The following is a 20,691-nucleotide window of genomic DNA, read 5'->3' as shown; positions in this document are numbered from 1 at the left end:
TCCTGCCGACCGACATCTTACCTTGCTTGACCGTGACTCTCCGTCCGTAGATCCTCCTCGTCGCCGATGTAATAGGGGATACGGGTCGTCCGTCAAAAGACAATTCGTAATAGGGCAACTCGTAGCAGTGACGAACTGCCCTAAGACGAATTGCCCTATGTGGCGATTAGCCTTGCTACCAGCTGACGTCTGACGAATTGTCATTCGACGAACGGTCCCACAGCCATGTAAAATGTCCTTAAGCTAGCCCGGTTGGAACGGAACTGAAAGTTTATTGCCGTATGTGATTTTATATACACTGTGCACGTCATGACAAACGAACGCACCTTGCGCTGGTGATGAGCACTGATAGCAATAACGACGAATATACATTTTCAGTAGATGACATGTTTACAGTTTCATTTATGTTAACCCTAAATCAAAACACCACTGAACTGTCCGTGAGGCTGTTTCATTCATAAGAACCAGATCTCATATCACATTCTCATTCTTTTACGGCACCAGTATTCAGAAAATATCCGATGTTTTCTGAAGGGTGGGAAATCCATTCCCGTGTCTTATGTTCTAAAACATGAGTCCCAATAAACGCCGATTATTTTTCTGATTCCTGAATTTAACACCGAAAAACACCGAACCCGTTTAAAAAAATAAATCAGGAAAAAAAAAAAAAGAACGATTTCGGAGAAAAATAGACCCCGAAAACACGGAACCCTATTTATTATGTTCATGTTATGTATCTCTTTTTGTGCTCTGTTTTTTGGCGTTCTTATTAGCGCCGCCATCTCATTGGCCGCGAAGCGGTATAAGAGCAGCTCAGGACTCACAACGCCCCGCGACTTCTTTGAACCATGGTGCCGGGAACGCGCCTCCGACTCGTGTGTTGACCGAGTCCCAAAAAAGGGGTAGCACGATTTCCGCCTGATGACGTCATACAAGTGTCATGGTGCCGCCGGCCGCGATCCTAGTATGGTGCCTGAAACGCGTCTCCGACTGGTGTGTTTACCGCGGCCAAAAAAGTGGTCCCTCGATTTCCGCCTGATGACGTCATAGAAGTGTCATGCTGTCGCCGGTCGCGACCCTGGCGGCGTCCCAACAGTTGTTGTATATATGGCAGACGCCTGTTCTGCTACAGGACGCTCTCCACTGTGACAGTTCACGGAAGCTAGGGCAGCCGGAAGTTGGAACGCCTGGGATGCCGTGACGACAGCGACACTCACGTTCGCTTGTGCATTTTCGCCAGCATTTCTACGGCCAACCGCCAGGATCGCGACAGGCAACAGCATGACACTCCGGCTTGTGTGACGTCATTTGTTGCCACTTGCGGACCACTTTTGATGTATGGGCGGGATAGGACGCTAAACACACCAGTCAAAGACGCGATCCAGGCACCATAATCCTAGCGGTGTCCCAGCGACGGTGGTAAATGTGGAAGACGCCTGTTCTGCTGCAGGTCTCGCTCCAGTGCGGCAGCCCACGGGAGCTACGGCAGTCAGAAGTCTGGACGCCGTGACGACAGCGACAATCGAGTTCGCTCGTGCTTTTCACCAGCATTTCTACAACCAGCCGACAGATCGCGACATCCGACAGCATGACACTGCGTCTTCTGTTACGGCATTTGTTGCCACTTCGGGACGACTTTTGATGTATGGGCGGGATAGGATGCTAAACACACCAGTCAAAAACGCGCTCTTGGTTCACGCTTTTTTTTTGCATGAGTTAGCAGAGGATTCGGACGCGTTTGGAGCGTTAAAACTCGGAGTTGGGTAATAAGAATCACAGACTGAGTCCTCACGGCAACAGAATCGCTCAGTGTGCACTGTGTTGTGACGTCCTTATTTTTTTTTATTTTTTTTTTTAAATGTGCAATGTTCGGCAAAACCCTACTATTAAAAACCCGAGGAAAAAAAAATCAACTTGTGCAGCCCTGGCGGGGGAAGAAAGCATTTGGTATTACATATCTTTTTTTTTTCATTTAAATTGGTTTCCAAGAGGGTATACGGTAGCGCGCTAAAATATATACCAGCAAAGAAAACACACATAAAAAAGAAAAGAACAAGAACTATGTTAAAAGAAAAATCAACTTGAAAACAATGGTGTCACAGATAGCGAATGCTTCTTTTTTTTTTTTTTTTTAACTCGAGAAAATTGTCTTGAAAAACCTCCGCATACACGAACTCAGCTCTGTTACGTCACGGCGCGCTTGTGGCGCGTCGGGCGCACTTGCGGTCTGGGGCTGTGGGCGGAACTCACCATGCGAGACGTGCATTCCTGTGTTGTTGTTGAAGAAAGCAGACAAAAACCTGCTTTCTTGTAAAAATACCGCGACTAGGGCGGTGCCAAAAGAGCTGGGAAAGGCGTGAAGGTAAGTTTTCATGTGTTTTCTGTCTTCGCGGTTCGACCGAGAACGTGGTTAGGGCCGTGAAAAAGGAAACCCAGACGCCGTCGGACCACGATCGCTTGTGCGGGAAGCACTTTGGGTTGAATTCACGGATACTTGTGGTCGTCAGATTTATTTATTTTGTTCCAACACGAACGCGGGAAAACCGGAGAGTTGTACGGACCACCTGCGGGCTACGTTCGGTGCGTCTTTAGTTCGAACGGTCGCCTGATCGTTCGCATTGTCGTCTGCTCTTAAACATTTCTGCTTGCTGTTTTCTGCTTGTTCAAACGACGTCGACCGTATGCCAAACGCCCGGTCATTGCAATAAGAAGTAAGGGCAGGACTCAAAATACTTTTAAGTTTGAAGCTTGGTTGGAATAAATAGGCTGTAGATGCAAACATATGTTTATAATTGTTACCAGTGGTCATCACCGACTTGTTATGCCTGATTTACTTGGTCCGATTCTGGTTGCGATTTTCAGTATCAACGTCGACATCTCAGCTGCGGTTCACACTTTTGCAGCTCGAGCGACGTCATGACTGAAAATAGCGAGCTGAATCTCAGCGTTTCGAATCAGGCTTTAGCGTCCATTCTGCGGCGCCCACGCGGGATTAATCGCCGCATATCACATTATTCACGCCAAGTTTTGCGGTGTAACGAGCCTCGGTAATTTCGCTGAGGTCGCCACAGTAGACAGACATTACCAGGAAGACGTACAATCGACCATTCCAACGCGAAAAAGAGCACGGGGGCTCACACCGACGCCGTCAACATCGCATTCCAATGGTTTGTTTACGGGCGACGGCGAGCTTTTTGCCCACACTCCTTCGCGCACGCGTGGCGCCGGTGGCGACCGCTAGGGGCGCTCCAGTTTGTTTGTAAACATGAGTTGATGTATAGCGCCACCGCTTATGCCCCTTAGAAGGACATTGAAGTAGTGGGTACTCCGGTGGCGCCCTTGATCCGGGTCAGCCAGGTTGCCCAACCTCCAACCCAGCCTGCCTTGGTTTGACCGCGTGGTGGCCAAGAGCGCCAAGCCACGTGCACCTCGAGGGCGTCGCATTGACGAGGCACAACAGAGGCGGCGCGCGGGAACTTTGCGGCAGGCTGCCAAACCGGCCGCCAAGTCCATACGTTTAATTAAATAACCGCTGGCTCCGTGTTGCCCTTCCAGATCAGTTGTGCGGCAGGGCAAACTCACCACAAGGTTTATGCTGACCGCAAGCTTCAGCCTGTCGCTGTATTCATTCATTAAAGAAATGTCAGTGAAGTAACATCTACCACGTCCAGAGGTCAGGTCTATCAAGCGCAATCAACATAGTCGGTTGCTTACAGGTGCGAGAACTCTTGTACTGCGTCGAACAAATACGCACATTATATCTGGACAGGGGCTTCCGTGCTACAGCGGCACTGAAGTCGTTCAAGACAACGGAGTGTTAAGCTAAGTTAAACCCCCTGACAGATGGGCACGTCAATAGCCTTCAAAGTAAACTTCCTAAAAAGACGGAGAAAAACAACGATAACTGAAAGCTGAGAACCAATTAAAAAAAAAAAAAATTAAAATTAGACGGACTGTCTCGGTGTGTGCGGTTGGCCTTTTTTTTTTTTTTTAATTCGTCCCAGTCTTGGGTTTATCATTATGAAGTTAGTTCACCAGCTTGCCCGCGTTTTTTCGCTGTAATTAAAGAATGGGCAGTTGTGCGTAAGTTCGCCAATCCTTTGAAGGAATTCGTCTTGGACGCCTTCAACCTGCCCGTCTGACAGGGGTATTATGCCCGTGTAAGGCTTCCGTGAACTACAGAAACACGAAATGGAATGCGAACGAAAAGTAAGCGTGTCGCAATGCCCTGCAGCCTAAATTACGATTACAACTGCGTAGAACGTGCGTCATGTAGCACGCGTCACGTTCTTTCTGCTTAACTGACGCACATTTGATTAGAAGGTTATCAATAAAGTACTAGAAAGCAGCGGGGGAAGCTTGGTGCGTAATTATAACGACATGTTTTCCGCACGTTTCTGTAAGGTTGCTTCTGGGTAGACCGAACCCTAATTGCATTAGAACTGTGTAAACTCAAGGAGACAACTCCGAATGCACAGACCCTTTCCTCTTCACCTCATGAGCCACCGCTTTAGTTCAGTTAACTTATATAGCTTGAAATAAATTCTGTCTATATTCTGTTAAGTAGCTTTTTCAGTTTGTCCTTTAATCCACATGTTACTAAACGCTCTGAATGTTAGACAAGTTTTCTTTTTTTAATGAACCCACACTAGCCGATTAACTACGGGTTCATTTGTATTTTTAAGTATTTTTGCGTGCTTTCTGAAAGACAAAACAAAACTGAAAGTGAGCTGAATAGTAGTTGATATCGTATGCAATTTTCATAAAGAGACTAGTATGAATTATCTTTGGTTACTGTATGAGAAATAAGCACAAAAAATGAAATCACAATTTGCGAAACTCTGGAACTCTCGAAGAAACCCTAAAAGTGTTTGCTCAGGTTTTTTGCTCATGTTATTAATAAGTGCAGTTTATTTATTTATATTGATACTAGACAACCGTTCCTAGCATCCACGAGGAAATTAAATATTTACGTGTAAACATAAGGATGTCTAGCACTCTTCGATGCACTTACGCTAAAAAAAAATGTTTTCTCAGAAAACGTTTATGCATACGAAAAAAAACATAGAAGGTGTATATGAAGCTAATTGCGGAAAATTATACGTAACTCAGCAGGATGATATAAGCACCACGTATTTATGCATGGTATTCCGCTCTCCCGCCGGTCTCAACGTATCTCGCTATTTTGTGGAGCTTAGCAGCAGTCAACACGTACACCTGGTGTTATTTATGTAGTGTATTTTATCTATCCCACCGTATCTTGCTACTCACGGGGCTTAGTTTCTGTCGACATTGTTTTATGTCTTCGAGATAATGAATTGGTTGCACCCAGAGATAAAACAGTATTTCAAATACAAGTAGTTGAAATACGTATTTCAAATACTTTGTGTATTTTGCATTTGTATTTAATTACAAATTGGGTAATGTATTTGACGTGTGTATTTACATACTAATAGGTGGGTATTTCGAATACAATTGTAATTAAATACAATTTTGTGGGCGAAAATACATCCCTCAAATGTATTGTCACTGTCCAGAACAGGAAGAAAACTACGTTCAGCACCGAATGCAGTGTCTCTCAATCAAGCACAAGCGTTTAGTGACTTTGTGATTACTGTGATAGTCCAGGGCAAGAAGACTGAAGAAATCGACGTTCACAGGCAGCCTGGCTAAATAAGTGCCTGTGACAACTTGTGATGCTTTCCAGCCTGACTTTCGTCCATATTTTTACCTGGAACATTCTAAATGCGCGGGTCGTCCAGTTTTTCGTAACTGGTGCGAGTTGCAACAATAAAAAATTCTTTAGCTAGTGCTGCGAGTCTTGGTCGTCTCGGTTCTTTGTTGGTCTATACCAAAATGTAATCGAAAAAAAAAAAAAAGCTGCTTGAAGCTTTTTACTTTTTTCACCTATTACGTCCAAGCTGATTACATTTTTTTTTTGTGATTATATTTCTATTACGTTACTAGAGCCTCGCACACTAACTCCCGAGTGTGCGATGCAAAATTAAAATGAGATACCCAGAAACCCGTTGCAGGTGCCCTGAAGTCGCTGACGCAAATTTTGAGGAATGTATTTGGAAAAGTATTTGGAGGGGACCAAATAGATTTGGTTGTATTTGTATCCTGTATTTAAATGCCTTTTTGTAAATGTAATTAGATTTGTGATTAAATACATTTTTGACGAAGTATTTTGTATTTGTATTTAGATACATATTTGCATGTATTTTGCCCATCCCTGGTAGCACCGATATTTTTCGCAAAGCTCTCGAGGAGAGCCAATAGGTGTAGGCTCATTCCATGACAAAGGAGACGCGGAAACTTTTTAATGTTTGCGATATGTAAAAAAAAGAAAAAAAGTTTCAACAAAAAACTTTTAAACTGTGAAAAAAAAATATTTTTTGCATATTACCCAAGTTGTTAAGAAATATACTGTGAAAAAAAAAACGGTTGCGCACAACACAAATATAGGTGGGCGTCACATTACCAAATAGTATTCCCTATCTTACACTAAAATATAAACATTAAAAGACGCCTTTTTGAGTCCAAGTAGGAGCTCCAAAAACGAAAATACTTTATAAGATTTCTTTTTCTTTTTTTTTAACCCACTTGGATTTGGGTGTCCTCTACAATGTCTTTTTTTTTCTCTTAAAACTAGTAATTGAATTGCTCGTATTAAATTTTTGAAGCCACGTTTTGTTACGTTTCAACTAAATGACAAATTCTCCAGTTAATGCAGAAGCGGCCAAATTGAGAACCAGAAAGAACAATGTGGACAGCGGTACCCCTAAACTCTTGAAATAGCCAAAAATTAAAACCACATCATTTTTTCAACATATCAGAAATTATAAACACACTTTTTGTTGTTCCTGGGAAATTATTTTTTAAAGATGAGCCTCTCCGACCATGCCTCCAGGAGTCCGCCTCGTACGCGACGTCTGCCGGCGTTTGCCAACGAGGCGAGGTCGGAGAGGCTCGTGATTTTGCGGAGGAGTATCACGTTGTGAGACGTCACCGCATGCAAGGTCTTCAATGGTCTCCTGAAAACACTCTTTATATAGTTGAAGTAGACGTTATTCTGACTTCCATGCATCCGCCTCCTCTTTACGTTACGTAATGATACTGGCGTCTGAATTTTACACTATTTCTTCCCAGGTAACCACCGACGAGCGCATGGCCTGCATCGTCTGCTTCCCAAGTGTGGGAATGAATACCGCGAGTCGTCCTCGTCTGTCGTAAGTCCAGATATAAACACAATTCAGACCGGTTAACTCTTCGCAGATGTAAAGCGATAGGTGGTGCAGCTTTCCCATTGAACTTAAATGTATTTTGATCGTACATATAGTCTACCAAAAACAGTGTATTGATGGAAAAAGCATTCCACTCTTTGCGGCGGACGCATCGCATCCCTGAGGTCACGTACATGTGCAATATTTTAGGCTCCGAAAGACACTGGAAGCGAACAGAACATGTCTCGAATTCTGAACTCACTCGTATTATTAGAGGAAGTCTGCTTGATAAGAGGTGCCAATTACGCGGGTGCCGTCTTCGCCATCCAAGTGCCAGGCTCGGAGGAACATTAGAGGAGTTAATAAACGTCATAATAACTCGGTTCATTAAACAAATTGCTCATTAACTTTTTTAATAATGGTTTCATGGCTGATGTTTCAATTCCAGTTTTGACGCCAACTACTTCTGTAAAATGGGTCAAGCCTCTGAGACTTGTTCAATTTACAGAATTTGGAAAAAGGCACAGTTTTTTACGAAAATAATCCCTGGAGAAGTGGAACAAGGGGGACAAACGACAAAGAAATCCCCAAACACAGCTAGGTGACTGGTGCGCGACCTAAAAAATCTGCCTGGTCCTGGTATCTAGCCAGGGAGCTCTCCATTTCCAGTGGAGCGCTCTACCAACTGAGCTAACCAGGAGTCAGACGTCAGTAGAGCAGACGGGTTTTATCAGCTGCCACCATTTTAACAGCAACAAGGGTGAACGGCTTGCATTTTTAAGGTTATGATTGATAATGTAATTAAATGCAAACTTGCAAGCGAGCATGACAAGAATGATGGAAATAGTCCCTAGAGAAGGGGAATAAAGGGGAAATAGGACAAACACAAATCTCCAAACACAGCTAGATGTCTGGTGCGTGAACGAAAAAATCTGCCTGGTCCTGGCATCGAACCCGGGACCTCTCTATTTCCAGTGGTGCGCTCTACCAACTGAGCCAGCCAGGAGTCACTATCTGGCAGCGCGTCCTTGGAAAATGTGCCAACGAACTTCAATCCATCTTAGTTCTTTCAAAACACATTGAAGTTAAATGGAGAAGCTACATCACTGTTATCTTTTTGCGTCGATGGAGAACTATCCTCTCTGAATCTTTTTTGCATCTGGACATACGACAGACGGGGCCGACGCGCAGTATGCATTCCCAAACTCGAGAAGCAGATGGTGCAGGACATGCGCTCGTCGGCAGTTACCTGGGCAGAACTAGAGTAAAATTCAGACACCAGTTTCATTATGTAAAGGAAAGGGGATACGGATGCATGAAAGCCAGGATAACGTCCACTTTAAATATATAAAGGTTGTTTTCAGGAGAGGATGGAAGACCTTGCGGCGGTGTCTCACACCGTTGACGCCTCGTTGGCGAACGCCGTCGTGCGTCACCTAAGAGGCAGAAAATGTCCATAGTCAGAGAAGGCTCATCTTTAAAAACTAATTTATCAGCAACAATAAAAATTACTTTTCTAATTTTTTGATCTGTTGAAGAAATTAGGTGGATTAAATGTTTGGCTATTTCGTAAGTTGCGGGCACGGATGCCCAAACTGCTTTTTCTCGCTCTCAATAAGGTATTTTCTGCATAAAATGGAGAATTTGTCATTTATTGAAAACGCGACAAAACGATTTTTTTTTGAGAATTTAACATGTGCACTTCAATTATTTGTTCCATGAGAACAAACTAAAAAAGTATTGTAGCTAACATCTAACTCCAAGTTGCCCTGCGGCATTGAGTATGACGTTTCACAAAGCACAGTGCAACATTGCAGAGAGTATTTTAGGGTCTAAGGATTGTTTCAGCCCCGTCAATCATTGAACTCCATTTTAAGATTGCAGTGATTAGCTTTCCCAAGTTCTTTGAGAGATAACTAGATGCTCCAGATTTTTACATTTTTTGCAGTGTATGTAATTATGCCTTTTTGAGTTTACTGCAAAATAATACACGAACACACAACCGCTTGAGCTGACGTTCCAGAAATACCTAGTCATTGCAGTGTTTTCCAAAACCGACAATCTAGTCAACGTGCAAAAAGATGCGAGAGGTCTTGCTTGTGTTTCAGTTTAAACGGCGAAATGTCTTAGTACAGCACAAATATGTGCCACAAAATCACAAAACATTGAGGAACTGATTCGGTAGCGACGCAGTCCTACAGATGATGTAATTTATATCCCAGAATACGAACATGCTAAATTTACTCTGTATGCTGCATATTTGTTTCAAGGTACCCACAAACTTTGTGAGGGTAGATTGACATTTGAATTAAATTGGCAGCAACGGAATTCTTCTACAGATGTAATGCATATCTGAGAGCACTAACATCTGCAGTTTAGCGTATCTTTTGTAATTAATGCTCGGTACTGAACCTTAATGAGTCGATCTATTACAAAGTTTCCGTTTTTGTATGTTTCAGACATATGGACAGTCTACTATTGGAAGTAACCCAACTTCAGTCAAATTGTATTAAAAAAAAACTCGGCTTTGTGCCTCGAAATAGAACGCCCTATTACATCATAAGACCCAGGAGCCCTAGCACCCGCTGTCAGAATCAAATTTAGGAGCGATTTTTGACTTTTTTAGTAAGAAAATCAAGCTCGTTTCCGGAGGCAACCACCATTCATCGGCAGGATCAATCCAATTCTGTTAACCTGAATCTATTTATTAGAAAAAACATTCGAAAGTCGTTTAAGATATTTGAATTAGAGAAGGGCACGTTATGCACCTTTGGCGTTTTGGCTCAAATCTCTAGTACTATACTTGCGCGGAGAATAAGCGTTCGGCAATTCGTAGTTTGTTTCTGTGGTGAAAAAAGAAAATATCAACAACAACAACAATAAAACAACACCGTTCTTTTTTCTCTTAGTCACCCGGTGTACTCAGAGTGCACTCAAAAATATGGCGTCCTGCGATCATTGGCGTAACAGCCATGAAATGACGCGCACTTTAAAACATGTTAGATTTTCGCAACTACACAATACACTCCTCCGTCTGGTGATTAGCGCTTATTGTCAGTGACAGCTCAAAAAACGCAGGGTGCGGGCTTAATCACGTTCACGCTCCTCACTTCGTGATTGGTCCTTCGACGTACTGATCGGCTCATTCCGCAATAGTCCTCGGCTGCGCGTCAAGAATAAAATGCCCGGGATTTGACACGCCCCGCGTCTGTTCATGAGTGAACGTTGGACCGAAATGGAAATTAATAATTAGATTAAAAAATAGCTTTTTTTACCTTTTTTTCTCTATCGACCTGGCCAATCATTTCGTCTCCGCTCACTCTCAATATCGTAGAGTAGCCAAGTACTTTGTTGGACCAGTTGGCGCGTGTTTAGTTACAAATAAAACGGTGCAACGAGACAATATAACGAGAAAATAGAGAGCACAAGCGCTGTTCATTTGCGGCCTAACCGTGTGATAACGTTGCAAGCGTCTGCCCGAAGGACAAATGTACGTTTGCGGTGTATACCGACCAGACTCACAATCGGCAAGCTTACCGTGGAGCCCCGAGCACTGCCCTGAAAAGTGCGGCACGTGGCGTACGTTTTTTTTTTTTTTGTGTGTGTGTGTGTGTGTGGTTTATTTGCGGAAAGGTGATCAAAAATAGGATTGGTAAAAAGAAACGCGAGAAATTAGAAAAAAAAAAATGCGAGAGCGTTGATGGATTGGATGTTTTATGAGCGGAGGCAGGACCGCCGGCACCTTATCACGATAAGTTCGCGGGGATCACCGCATTGTGGCACGACCGCTTCGTCTTCATGATGGAGCTTGTGAAGTTGCGAGCGACTCGGCGAGCCGGTGGCAAAAAGTTCGGTAGCGGTAAAAACAGTGGGAAGTATGACTGAGAAAATTAATGATCTTTGCAACAAAAAGAAAGAAGCAATCCGTCTTTGCGAATACATTAAATTATGAAATATTCAGCAGCTTTGTTTTCAGCTTGCGCGTGACTTTGTGTTTCTAAATAATGCCTGAAAATAGATTGGTTCAGCGGTGTCGGAAGCCTAATATTTCAGAACGCACGCACACACATTTCAGCTCGAGCTATGCTTGAAAGTAGGGTGCATTTGTAGTTCCTACCTAGATAAGCTGCACACAACGGCACACTGTCTTTTCTTACTTCAGGAAAAGACTGATTTCGTAAATAATCGCATAACTTTGAAATTTTACAACGAGCCTTGATGCCATCACGGCGTTCTCAGTGTTGCGTACGTTTTTTCTCTACGGATCCCACCATCGGCTAAAACTTTTTTTTTTCTTTTGAGAAAGAGGGCAAACAAGTTAGTGAATTAACGCAGTTTAAAATGTTAGGTATTTTAATTCCAAGTAGTTAAATTCTAAGCGCAATGTACTGAAATGTAAGCACACAAGAAAAAAAAAAAACTGCCCATTTTAGTGACTATAACAGTCACTAAAATGGTTAAGATATGAAATATCCAAAAAAAACATGAAACTAGAGGGCACCAGCAATGAACATAACATACAAAAGAAATTATCGAAATACAAATAAATATGCGTTTACAAAGTATCTGATTAAAAAGTCAATTACAACCTCGAAACAGACATTTGTATACAAAGTGCAGATGTTAAGAAAAGTATTTTATGCTCTCCAAATAATCTTCTGAATACATTTGTTTAAAGCGCAGATTCGTATTTATGCCTTAGAATCAGGGTTGGGCAGAAATACTCAAAAATGTATTTGGAAATACAAATACTGGGATACTTTAAAATAGTACCTAAAATACTGATACTGATATAAATCTGTAAAAGTGTAATGCGATACGGATCGGAAATACATTTTAAATAGAGGCAAAAGGTATTTGGAAATACGAATACAGGAATACATTTTAGGGAGGGCAGAAATACAAATACAGAAATACTGATACTGCAATACATTTTCAAATTTATTTCAGACTAAATTAGATGAAGCTTGGAATTATAAGTGGAAGTTTTTGATCCTGGAATTACTTTCCCGTAGGCTTGGCACTTTGCCTTGAAGGTAGTGATTTCGGACGACGAGGAGTCTTCAAGGGGCTCAGAAAAACGTTCCATCAAGGACTGACCGTGGTCTCTTCCCTGACATCCTGTCTGTCTGACGAGGGATGCGAAAAGACTTCGACCTGTAGATAAATTCTCTGTCATCCTAAATCCCATCAAAACGTCACCTCGCCCCTGTCAAATAAGGACGCCCCTGTCAACATTTATCACATGACGTCACGGTGGAATGAACTGGTATTCTTTATCTGTAGGTGTGGGCTTGAAGTTGAAACTTTAAAGGCCGACGCACACTTCGCGCTTTCCACTTTTCCTCACTCCCTTATTTCCCAGATCCTTTCCCCCTTTCAACTTGCCCCAACACGGCTCCCTTCGCAGTTTAAGAGAGGAGGGCTTTAACAGGATTATCTTCCCTGCAGAAGTTGTAGGTTACCTCGTTGAAGATCGTGCAGAATTTTTGAGAATGGTGGACCACCTGAAACATCCTGGAACACATGTCTTATCTTTTGTTACGGTTGAAAAAACGATACGGTGGTATTCCTGTTGTGAAGGTGCTTCCGGATGACCCTCCGCCATCGACGCATGGATTGCAGTCATCAAGTTTTGCCTTGCATACTCCAAATAGAGACCTCGTGTATTGCGACCTGATATCGCCGGCAGTGGTGCGAGCTCTTCGAGAAACAGCGCGCTCGAGACGAGTCGCAGGTGTACGAAGTCTCGGTCGGCACAGCGAGGCCACGTCTGACCTCCTTCCTGGGTTTCTGATCACCAGAACAGTGGGTCACTTTCACGTCGGCTGATGACGTACCCTTGAGCCGTGCAATATTACGGGCGCAGCCGCAGACGCGTTCGAATTTGTGTTGAACTTCACTGCGCGAGTTATCCTACTATTTCAAATCAACCACCGCCAGGCTCGTGCTGCAACGGACTGTGACTCAGCTTTGCCGGATGGGTGTACTGTGTACGTTAAGGCAAGAGAGACTGTTAGCAGCGGGCTTTGGATGCCCGCAAACAATGACTCAAGAAACCCCTACCTAAGGACCTGCGGCACAAGATGCTCTGACTTCACTTCTGTCACGCCACCTGCGCAACAACAGAAGAGGGAAGAGGACGCATAGAAAAATAGTCTGGAGAATCGGAAGGAACCTTGGTCAGCATGGTAACAATGCTTCAGCATCTCCTTGACCCTGGTGCCCTCAGAAGTAAAAAAAACAAATAAAATAAAAGCTTTTGTTGTTTTTTTGTTTTTCTTTTTAGGGGGGGGGGGGGGAGTACTTCTCAAGAAATGTAACGAAGTACATTCCACCCTGATTGTATTGCGATACAAATAAACATTCAAAATGTATTTCGATACAGAAATAGAGATAAAAAATGTATTCCTAAAATACTATCGCGATACATTTGCATCGCGATACTGCCCAACCCTGCTTAGAATTTACCCCGTGTAAAACAAACAAATAATGCAAGATATAAAATGCGGTCTATATGTTACGACAGTCAAGTACATAAAGAGAAGATATCAAATATAATAATAGAGTAATGCTATATGCACTCCGGAGCGCAGCTCGGCCGCAAATTGCTATATGCACTACGTTTGTCTTGTATAAAACGAATATACGCTTTGCAGCAGCTGTGCATGGGCGCCGCCATAACTGACCTTCAGTTTTTGTTTCCCCTTATTACGTTTACTTCACTTCATTATTACCATAGCAGGCTAGGTCATTGCCATCCTAGGTTTTATTCTGTCTTTCTCCCCAGCATTGGCCTTTGTGGAGGCTCGTCCACACCAATTTCAGTGGCTCGGTATCTTGGTAAAAGAAGAGAATGTCAGCAATAGTGGCTGTATTCTGGCGCGTGTATAGAAAGAACATCTATAGTCACGACGAGTTTCCTAAGCGGTGGCATAGCGTAGGAGAAAGAAGAAGACGCCGTTTCGAACGGCCACGTTTTCCATGTTCTCCGGGGAAAATTTATCGGCCGCTGGCCGAGGAAACGTTATGACGTCTGATAACGTTACAGAAGACTACCGGATAATCCTGCCACGTCTGACATCAGGTAACCTGAGCCTGAATTCCGTTTTCTTGCATGGGGACCTCTCGGCGCGCCCGTATCGAGCTCCTGATTTTCGAGACGCCCTACGTGGCATCGTCGAATTGAAGGACGTTATGAGCCTCGGACAGTTCCAGATGTCTCACGTCTGGATGCTGACGTGTGTCAACGCTGTTACCAAGGCAAAGCTCGTCGCTCAACGAGAGCTCCGCGTGAAAGGCCGAAAGTGCCTCATCATTGACCCGGACAAGCAAGAAGTAAACCTAAAGCTTCTTTGGCTTCCACAGCATCTAGAGGATCGACGAGTTATCGAAGCTCTCGCCCCGTTTGGCAAAGTGCGATCGATCAAGAGAGAAAAATGGAGGTGCAGCGAGCTTGAGCACATGGAGACTCTAAATCGAGAGGTAGTACTGGTATTAGGGGATGGTGTCAATGCCAGTCAGATACCACATCTCCTTCAAGTCTACGGATGCCAGAGCCTCGTCCTTATTCCTGGCCGACCTCCGTTGTGCTTGCGCTGCAACAAAGTGGGACATTTCGACGCTACTGTAGAACACCGAGGTGCTCCAACTGCCGGCGGTATGGCCACCAAACTGAGGAGTGTGTCAACGGCGCCACCTATGCGGACATGTTACGACAACGTCAAACACACGAAGATGACACAGCGGCGGAGCTCCTAATGGACGTCAGTGAGGTAGCTGACGTCACCGGGGAATTGCCACCCGTCGAATCGGCCCATCCTTCAGGAGACGCACGGCCCGGGGACAGTACAGACACCCAGCCATCACAAAACATCGACAAGAATGAAGAATTTCCAGTGTTGGAACCTGCAGCATCCCCAAACACCAGCACCACACAGAATGCGCACGTGGAACCTGATGCGACTCCCGTACCGACTGTCTCCAAGGCTCCGACTACACCTCAGCACGCAGTTAGCGAGGACGGCCCTTCCTCGAGCAGCAGCCAACCACTCAAGCGACCGGCAACGGTTGACACTGAGGCACCTTCGTGTTCAAGCGGGTCCTCAACACTACTCAACCGTGTTGGCGACGGAGACGTCGCCAAAAAGAAGGCATCGGGGTCCCGTGCCAAGCCGAATGCGAAGCCAGGAGCTACCTAAAGTGTGGCGAGTGTCGTTCAACGCAGAAATGCGGCCTCTATGAGGACGGATAGAAGCTAAGAATATTCCCCTAAATTTCACAACACTAAACGTCCGAGGTTTAAGATCTCGTGCGAGGCAGGTGCAACTTTGTCGGCTCTTGCAACGTGAGCGGCTGGACATTGTTGCGATTCAGGAGACAAAGATAGAGTCGGAGGAGGCCACAACAAGTGCGCTCCAGCCTTTTCTACACAGGTATGAAGTTTGTGTGAGTCACGCTGTGGGGCTATCGGCTGGTTGTTTCTTGTTTCTTCGCAAAGGCTTGAACTACACCTCGCTCTCGTACACGGTTGACACTGAAGGTCGTTTTATCTGTTGTGACATTTACTTAGAGGGAATTCACTGGCGGCTGATTTGCGTTTATGCCTATAATGACTCTTCTAGTCGACTTTCACTTTTCCAAAATTTAGATGCTTTTCTTGACACCGACAAATGTATTGTCCTATTTGGCGACTTTAACTGTGTATGCGAAGCCCACGACCGCTCGACGATCAGTCTGAGACGCGACAACAGCAGTATCGCTCTCGAGAATCTTGTGCGCCAACACTGCCTAAGTGACGTCAGTGCTTCTCGAACGTCCATCAATCGCTTCACGCACCTGCAAAGTTCTGGCCACGCACGCCTTGATAGAATATACGTGTCTAGTTGTCTTTTGGAACACACGTTTGAATATTTGGTAACGCCGGTATCCTTCTCTGACCATTGTGTTGTAACTGTGAGGCTAGGCGAGAAACGCAAACAAATATCTAGGCCAAAATGGGCGCTGTGGAAGTTAAACAGCAATATCCTTAAAAACAATGACTTTAATGAGAGACTAATTACCTGTTTTATGGCTATTCGTAGTAATACCGATCTTTCCATTTTTGCACAGTGGGATAGTTTTAAGCAAGAAGCTAAAAACATCGCAATTGAGTGTGCGTGTATTCAGGCATATCATGAGAAAGCTGACAGGCGTGCACTTACACATAGCCTTCACGAACTGTATGAGCTGGAATGCGAAAAACCAGGTAGTTTTCATGAGGAAATTTGCTTTCTCAAATCTGAGCTCCAACGCCACGAGCTTCAGCGTTACCGAGGAGCGGCTGTGCGATCAAGATGTCAACGCCTTGTGTCGGCCGAACAACCTACTAAAAAGACTTTAGATGACGAGCTCAGGCACGCCTTAGCTAAAGAAATTCCGGAGTTGCTATGTAACGGCGCTTACTCAAGAAATACCGAAAACATTATGAACACATTCACACAACACTATCAAAACTTATTTAGTCAGGTCTCCCCCTCATCAAATGAAGAGTATGCGCCTCTCGTTTCACTGCTGCCCAGCTTGAGTGACGAGGACTCCGAACTATTTACTAGACCGTTTTTTCTCAAAGAGATATGCCAGGCCGTGGGGTCTCTTCCTAGCTCGAAGGCACCTGGACCAGATGGCCTCTCAGCAGAATTTTATAAGCAACACATAGACATGATATGCCCATTCCTCCTTGAACTTTTCACAGCTTCACTTGAGTATGGCAGGTTACCTCCATCGTTCTATCAAAGTCACACCGTGTTAATACCAAAAAGCTCCGACTCCGACAAGTTAAGGACTGTTGAAGGGTATCGCCCAATAGCGCTCTGCAATGTCGATTACAAAATATTTGCCAAAATTCTTACTAAACGTTTACAATGTGCCATTTCAAGAGTGGTTGGAGCTCATCAAACATGCGGGATTAAAGGCCGCACAATCCAGACAAACATTCACGTAGCGCGATCAGTTCTTCATTGCTGCGACAGTTTACAAGACCAAGTAGCCATGCTTCAAATTGCCCTAGCGAAAGCTTTCGATCGCGTAAGCCATTTCTTTTTGTTTGCTCTTTTAGAACACATAAACGTAGGAAAGGTCCTCCTTAACGGTATAAAAATATGTTATTCCGAAGCAACAACTCGATTAATAGTTAACGGAGCTCTTTCCAAACCAGTTCACCTTCATTCATCTGTAAAGCAAGGATGTCCCTTGTCTCCCCTTCTGTTTTGCATTATATTTGGAGCCTCTGTGTTTAAGTATACTGAAAAGTACAGACGTAAAAGGTTATAAATTGTTATCTCGTGAAGTGAAAGTTCTGGCTTATGCCGATGATGTAGCTTTTGTCTGTGTCGATAAGCAAAGTATCGACGCTGCATTACAATTAACCCAGCAATTTTGTAAGGCAGCTGGAGCGCTGGTTAACACCTCCAAGTGCTGTGGACTTTGGTATGGGACTTGGGGGACAACGCCCTCGGATTATGCAGGAATGGCGTGGTCTGGCGTGCCAACTACTTACCTTGGCGCGCCACTAGAATGTGTTCGAAATAGCTCACGCTACTGGACAGAAAGTGTCAAAAATCTTAAGCGCAGAGCGGACATGCTGAAGCCTAATCATCTTTCGGTGTTTGGCCGCGCTACTGCATGTAACATCTTCCTAGTCGCAAAACTGTGGTACGTGCTTCAGGTTATTCACTGTGCCCGAAGACACCTACAGCGTTTCCATAGGATATTTGCGACCTTCATATGGGACTCTTCATGGGAGCAAATGCGGCGCGACAATCTGTTTCGGTCTATCGAAGCGGGAGGACTAGGCTTAACCCACTTATTTGTACGGAAAATTGTTTCACGTTTCATGTTCCTCAGAACGTCTTCCCACCCGTTCATTAGGACCTTTTTCCAAACTCACTTGATGGATCTCCTCCCTGACCTCGTTGTTTCATCCGATCATGTGGCAATGCCGCGACGTTTTGGCTTTCTCAAAGAAGTCGTCGAAGCTTTTGAGTTTTTGAAAGTGCGTTTTTCTTTGGATTATTTATTCACCGTTTCCAGAAAAGAGCTCTACCATAACCTAATAGATTCGCTATTTCCAGACCCTTTATATCGCAGCCACTATCCAAACAGTACAGATCAAGATGTTTTAAAACGAGTTCGCAGGATGCGCGTTCCCCCGACTGCAAAAACATTTTTCTTTAAGCTTCATACTAACACACTACCCGTAAAACCATGGCTACGTGACAAAGGAATATTTGTACCGTGGTCGGTCAACTGTCGTTTATGCAACACGCCAGAGACTATTGAGCATTGCTTTATTTTTTGCACAGATGCATACCTTTTCTGGGATGTGCTTCAAAGGACTATCAAAAAGGACTTGTATATCAACGCATACTCTATTCGTTTTCTTCCTGTGGAAGATCCAGACACATTTCCCGCAGATTTTTTTATTTTGCTTGGTATGCACAGTCTCTGGAAGACTCGCATGATAGACAGAAACGCTGAACCACCAAGGACTACCAAATCAAATTTTATCGAAACATGCAATCACGTAATAAGTGTCCTTGATGAACTCGGGGAAAAGCCAAGATGGTACTGGCGACTTGAAAAGTGCCTTTCGTTTCCTGATTTCTGATACAGCCGATTCAGTCCTGCGCACCCGAAGAGCTGTGCAAATGTGTCTGAATTGTAAAAGTGTTGGTGAAAATGTATCTGAATAAGCTTGTATAATCTCAGTATATTCTCGTTTCAAAACTGCAACTATGACCCATGTGCCCACCCGTCTGTGCTTCCATGCAATAAAGAAAAAAAAAAAAAAGTGGCATAGCGTAGGGGTTAAGGTGTTCGCTTCGTACGCAAGTGGACGCGGGCTCGAATCACGGTGGGCCTACCTTTTTTTATTTTTTTTTGAACGTTGTTTTGTCGAGGCATTTGGCGATATTTATATTTCTTTTTTGCGATGAACACTAAAAAAAAAAAAAAAAAAAAAACACCGAATGTTGTCGACGAAACTTCGCAGACTTCACAGATCGGGGACAGCGGGGCTTGGGTTGCCGGCTGGACGCCGCGAAGCAGCGTGTACTGGTTAATTTTTCTAATTAGCAGCCGCATACTGTCGCCGCGAAGCGGCGTGAACGCACGCGGGGGGCTGTGTTCACGAGCTCCCCAGTGACACACGCGCAGTTCGAAAAAGGGTGGCTCGAGCGGCATGAGCTCTCCACGTAGTGCATATAGCAATTTCCGTCGAAAGTGCACTACGTAGTGCATATAGCATCGCTCACAATAATATAAGGTTCTAGACACCAGCTAGAACCTGAGGACGATTGAACATCTTGCTTTAAAAAGACGAGGAAGCCACGTGGCTGTTTATCACCCATTAGTGTATTGCAGCGCACTAATTTATTTATTTATATTCAACATAAAGGCCCTTTCGGCCATTACGTAAGGGCAACGTGATACGAGGATTCGTTCAACTGAGCCAAGTGGCAACCAAAAGATAAAAGATAAAAAGTAAAGGTAAAACTTCAGTTGAAGTTCTGTGCAATTTTGGCATTCAAACATGATATAAAAAAATGGCGCACAATAAAACATGTACATCGAAAACAAGACACTGAAAACAATAGATGTTGCAGGGATGCAAGAGTATTCAAGGTTCAAGACTATTCCTGTTGAGAGCGGAGACAAAAGACTAAGGGTCCCTGATGGAAACAATTTGTCTGGGGAGGCTGTTCCAGTCCGATATAGCGAGGACTAGTGGAGAGTTTTTAAACATGTTGGGTTGTGCAAATATGGGGCTAATTTTGAATGGGTGATCTAAGCGGGACGATATATGGTGAGCCGGTAGTGGGAAAGAGTTCCTAAAAGGCGCGGGACTGTAATAAAGTTTATGAATAAACGATAAGCGTGCGAGGTGCCTTCTTGTATGAAAAGGTTACAAGTTAAGTCGAAGTTTTAATTGCTTACACATGTGAATTGAGAGTAGTCACAAGCTACAAATCTAGCAGCGTTGTTTTGAATAGATTCAGTCTTATCTGCCAGATATATTTGATGAGGGTGGCAAATGTCTGAGACACACTCAAGTTTAGCTCTGACAAGGGCAGTGTAGGCAGAAAGCTTTGTATGTGAGTTTGCTTGGAACAGTGTTCGTTTGATAAAGCCAAGAGTTCGGGACGTCTTGTTAGCAATGTGTTCAATGTGAAGATTCTACGCTAAGTCCGACGAGAGATGAACGCCAAGATATTTAAAGGATGAGACATTTTCAACGGCGTCACTACCAATGAAGCACGTGTGAGGGGTGAGATGTCGTTTCGAAGTGAAGGGTCAGAGCTTTTGTTTTATGTGTAATTATTTTCATCAGCCACGTGCCACACCGATTTGAAGCTGTGTCTAAGTCATTTTGAAAAAAATTGTACTATCGTGAGAGTCCATAACGAGACGGTAGATGACGCAATCA

General features: G+C 44.1%; 2 protein-coding genes across 2 annotated transcripts in view; one reads left to right on the top strand and one right to left on the bottom strand.

Moving 5' to 3' along the window:
• LOC8040416 overlaps positions 1-16,327 on the bottom strand; it is an 84,881-nt gene extending 68,554 nt beyond the window's left edge. Inside the window, exon 1 of the mRNA XM_042292730.1 lies at positions 16,289-16,327. Coding sequence (XP_042148664.1) covers positions 16,289-16,327 — 39 coding nt within the window. The remainder of the gene's footprint in view (positions 1-16,288) is intronic.
• A 1,685-nt stretch (positions 16,328-18,012) lies between these two features.
• Positions 18,013-18,873, top strand: LOC120846496. The gene has a single exon (XM_040218276.2). It carries the CDS (start codon positions 18,013-18,015, stop codon positions 18,871-18,873), a length of 861 nt encoding a protein of 286 aa, XP_040074210.2.
• Positions 18,874-20,691: the final 1,818 nt, after the last annotated feature.

Source organism: Ixodes scapularis, unplaced genomic scaffold, assembly GCF_016920785.2.
Source record: "Ixodes scapularis isolate PalLabHiFi unplaced genomic scaffold, ASM1692078v2 PGA_scaffold3__209_contigs__length_174095766, whole genome shotgun sequence".
In the NCBI taxonomy this organism is placed as follows: Eukaryota; Metazoa; Arthropoda; class Arachnida; order Ixodida; family Ixodidae; genus Ixodes; species Ixodes scapularis.
Note: the sequence above shows the minus strand (reverse complement) of the source record. Positions and strands in the feature narration are given on the sequence as shown.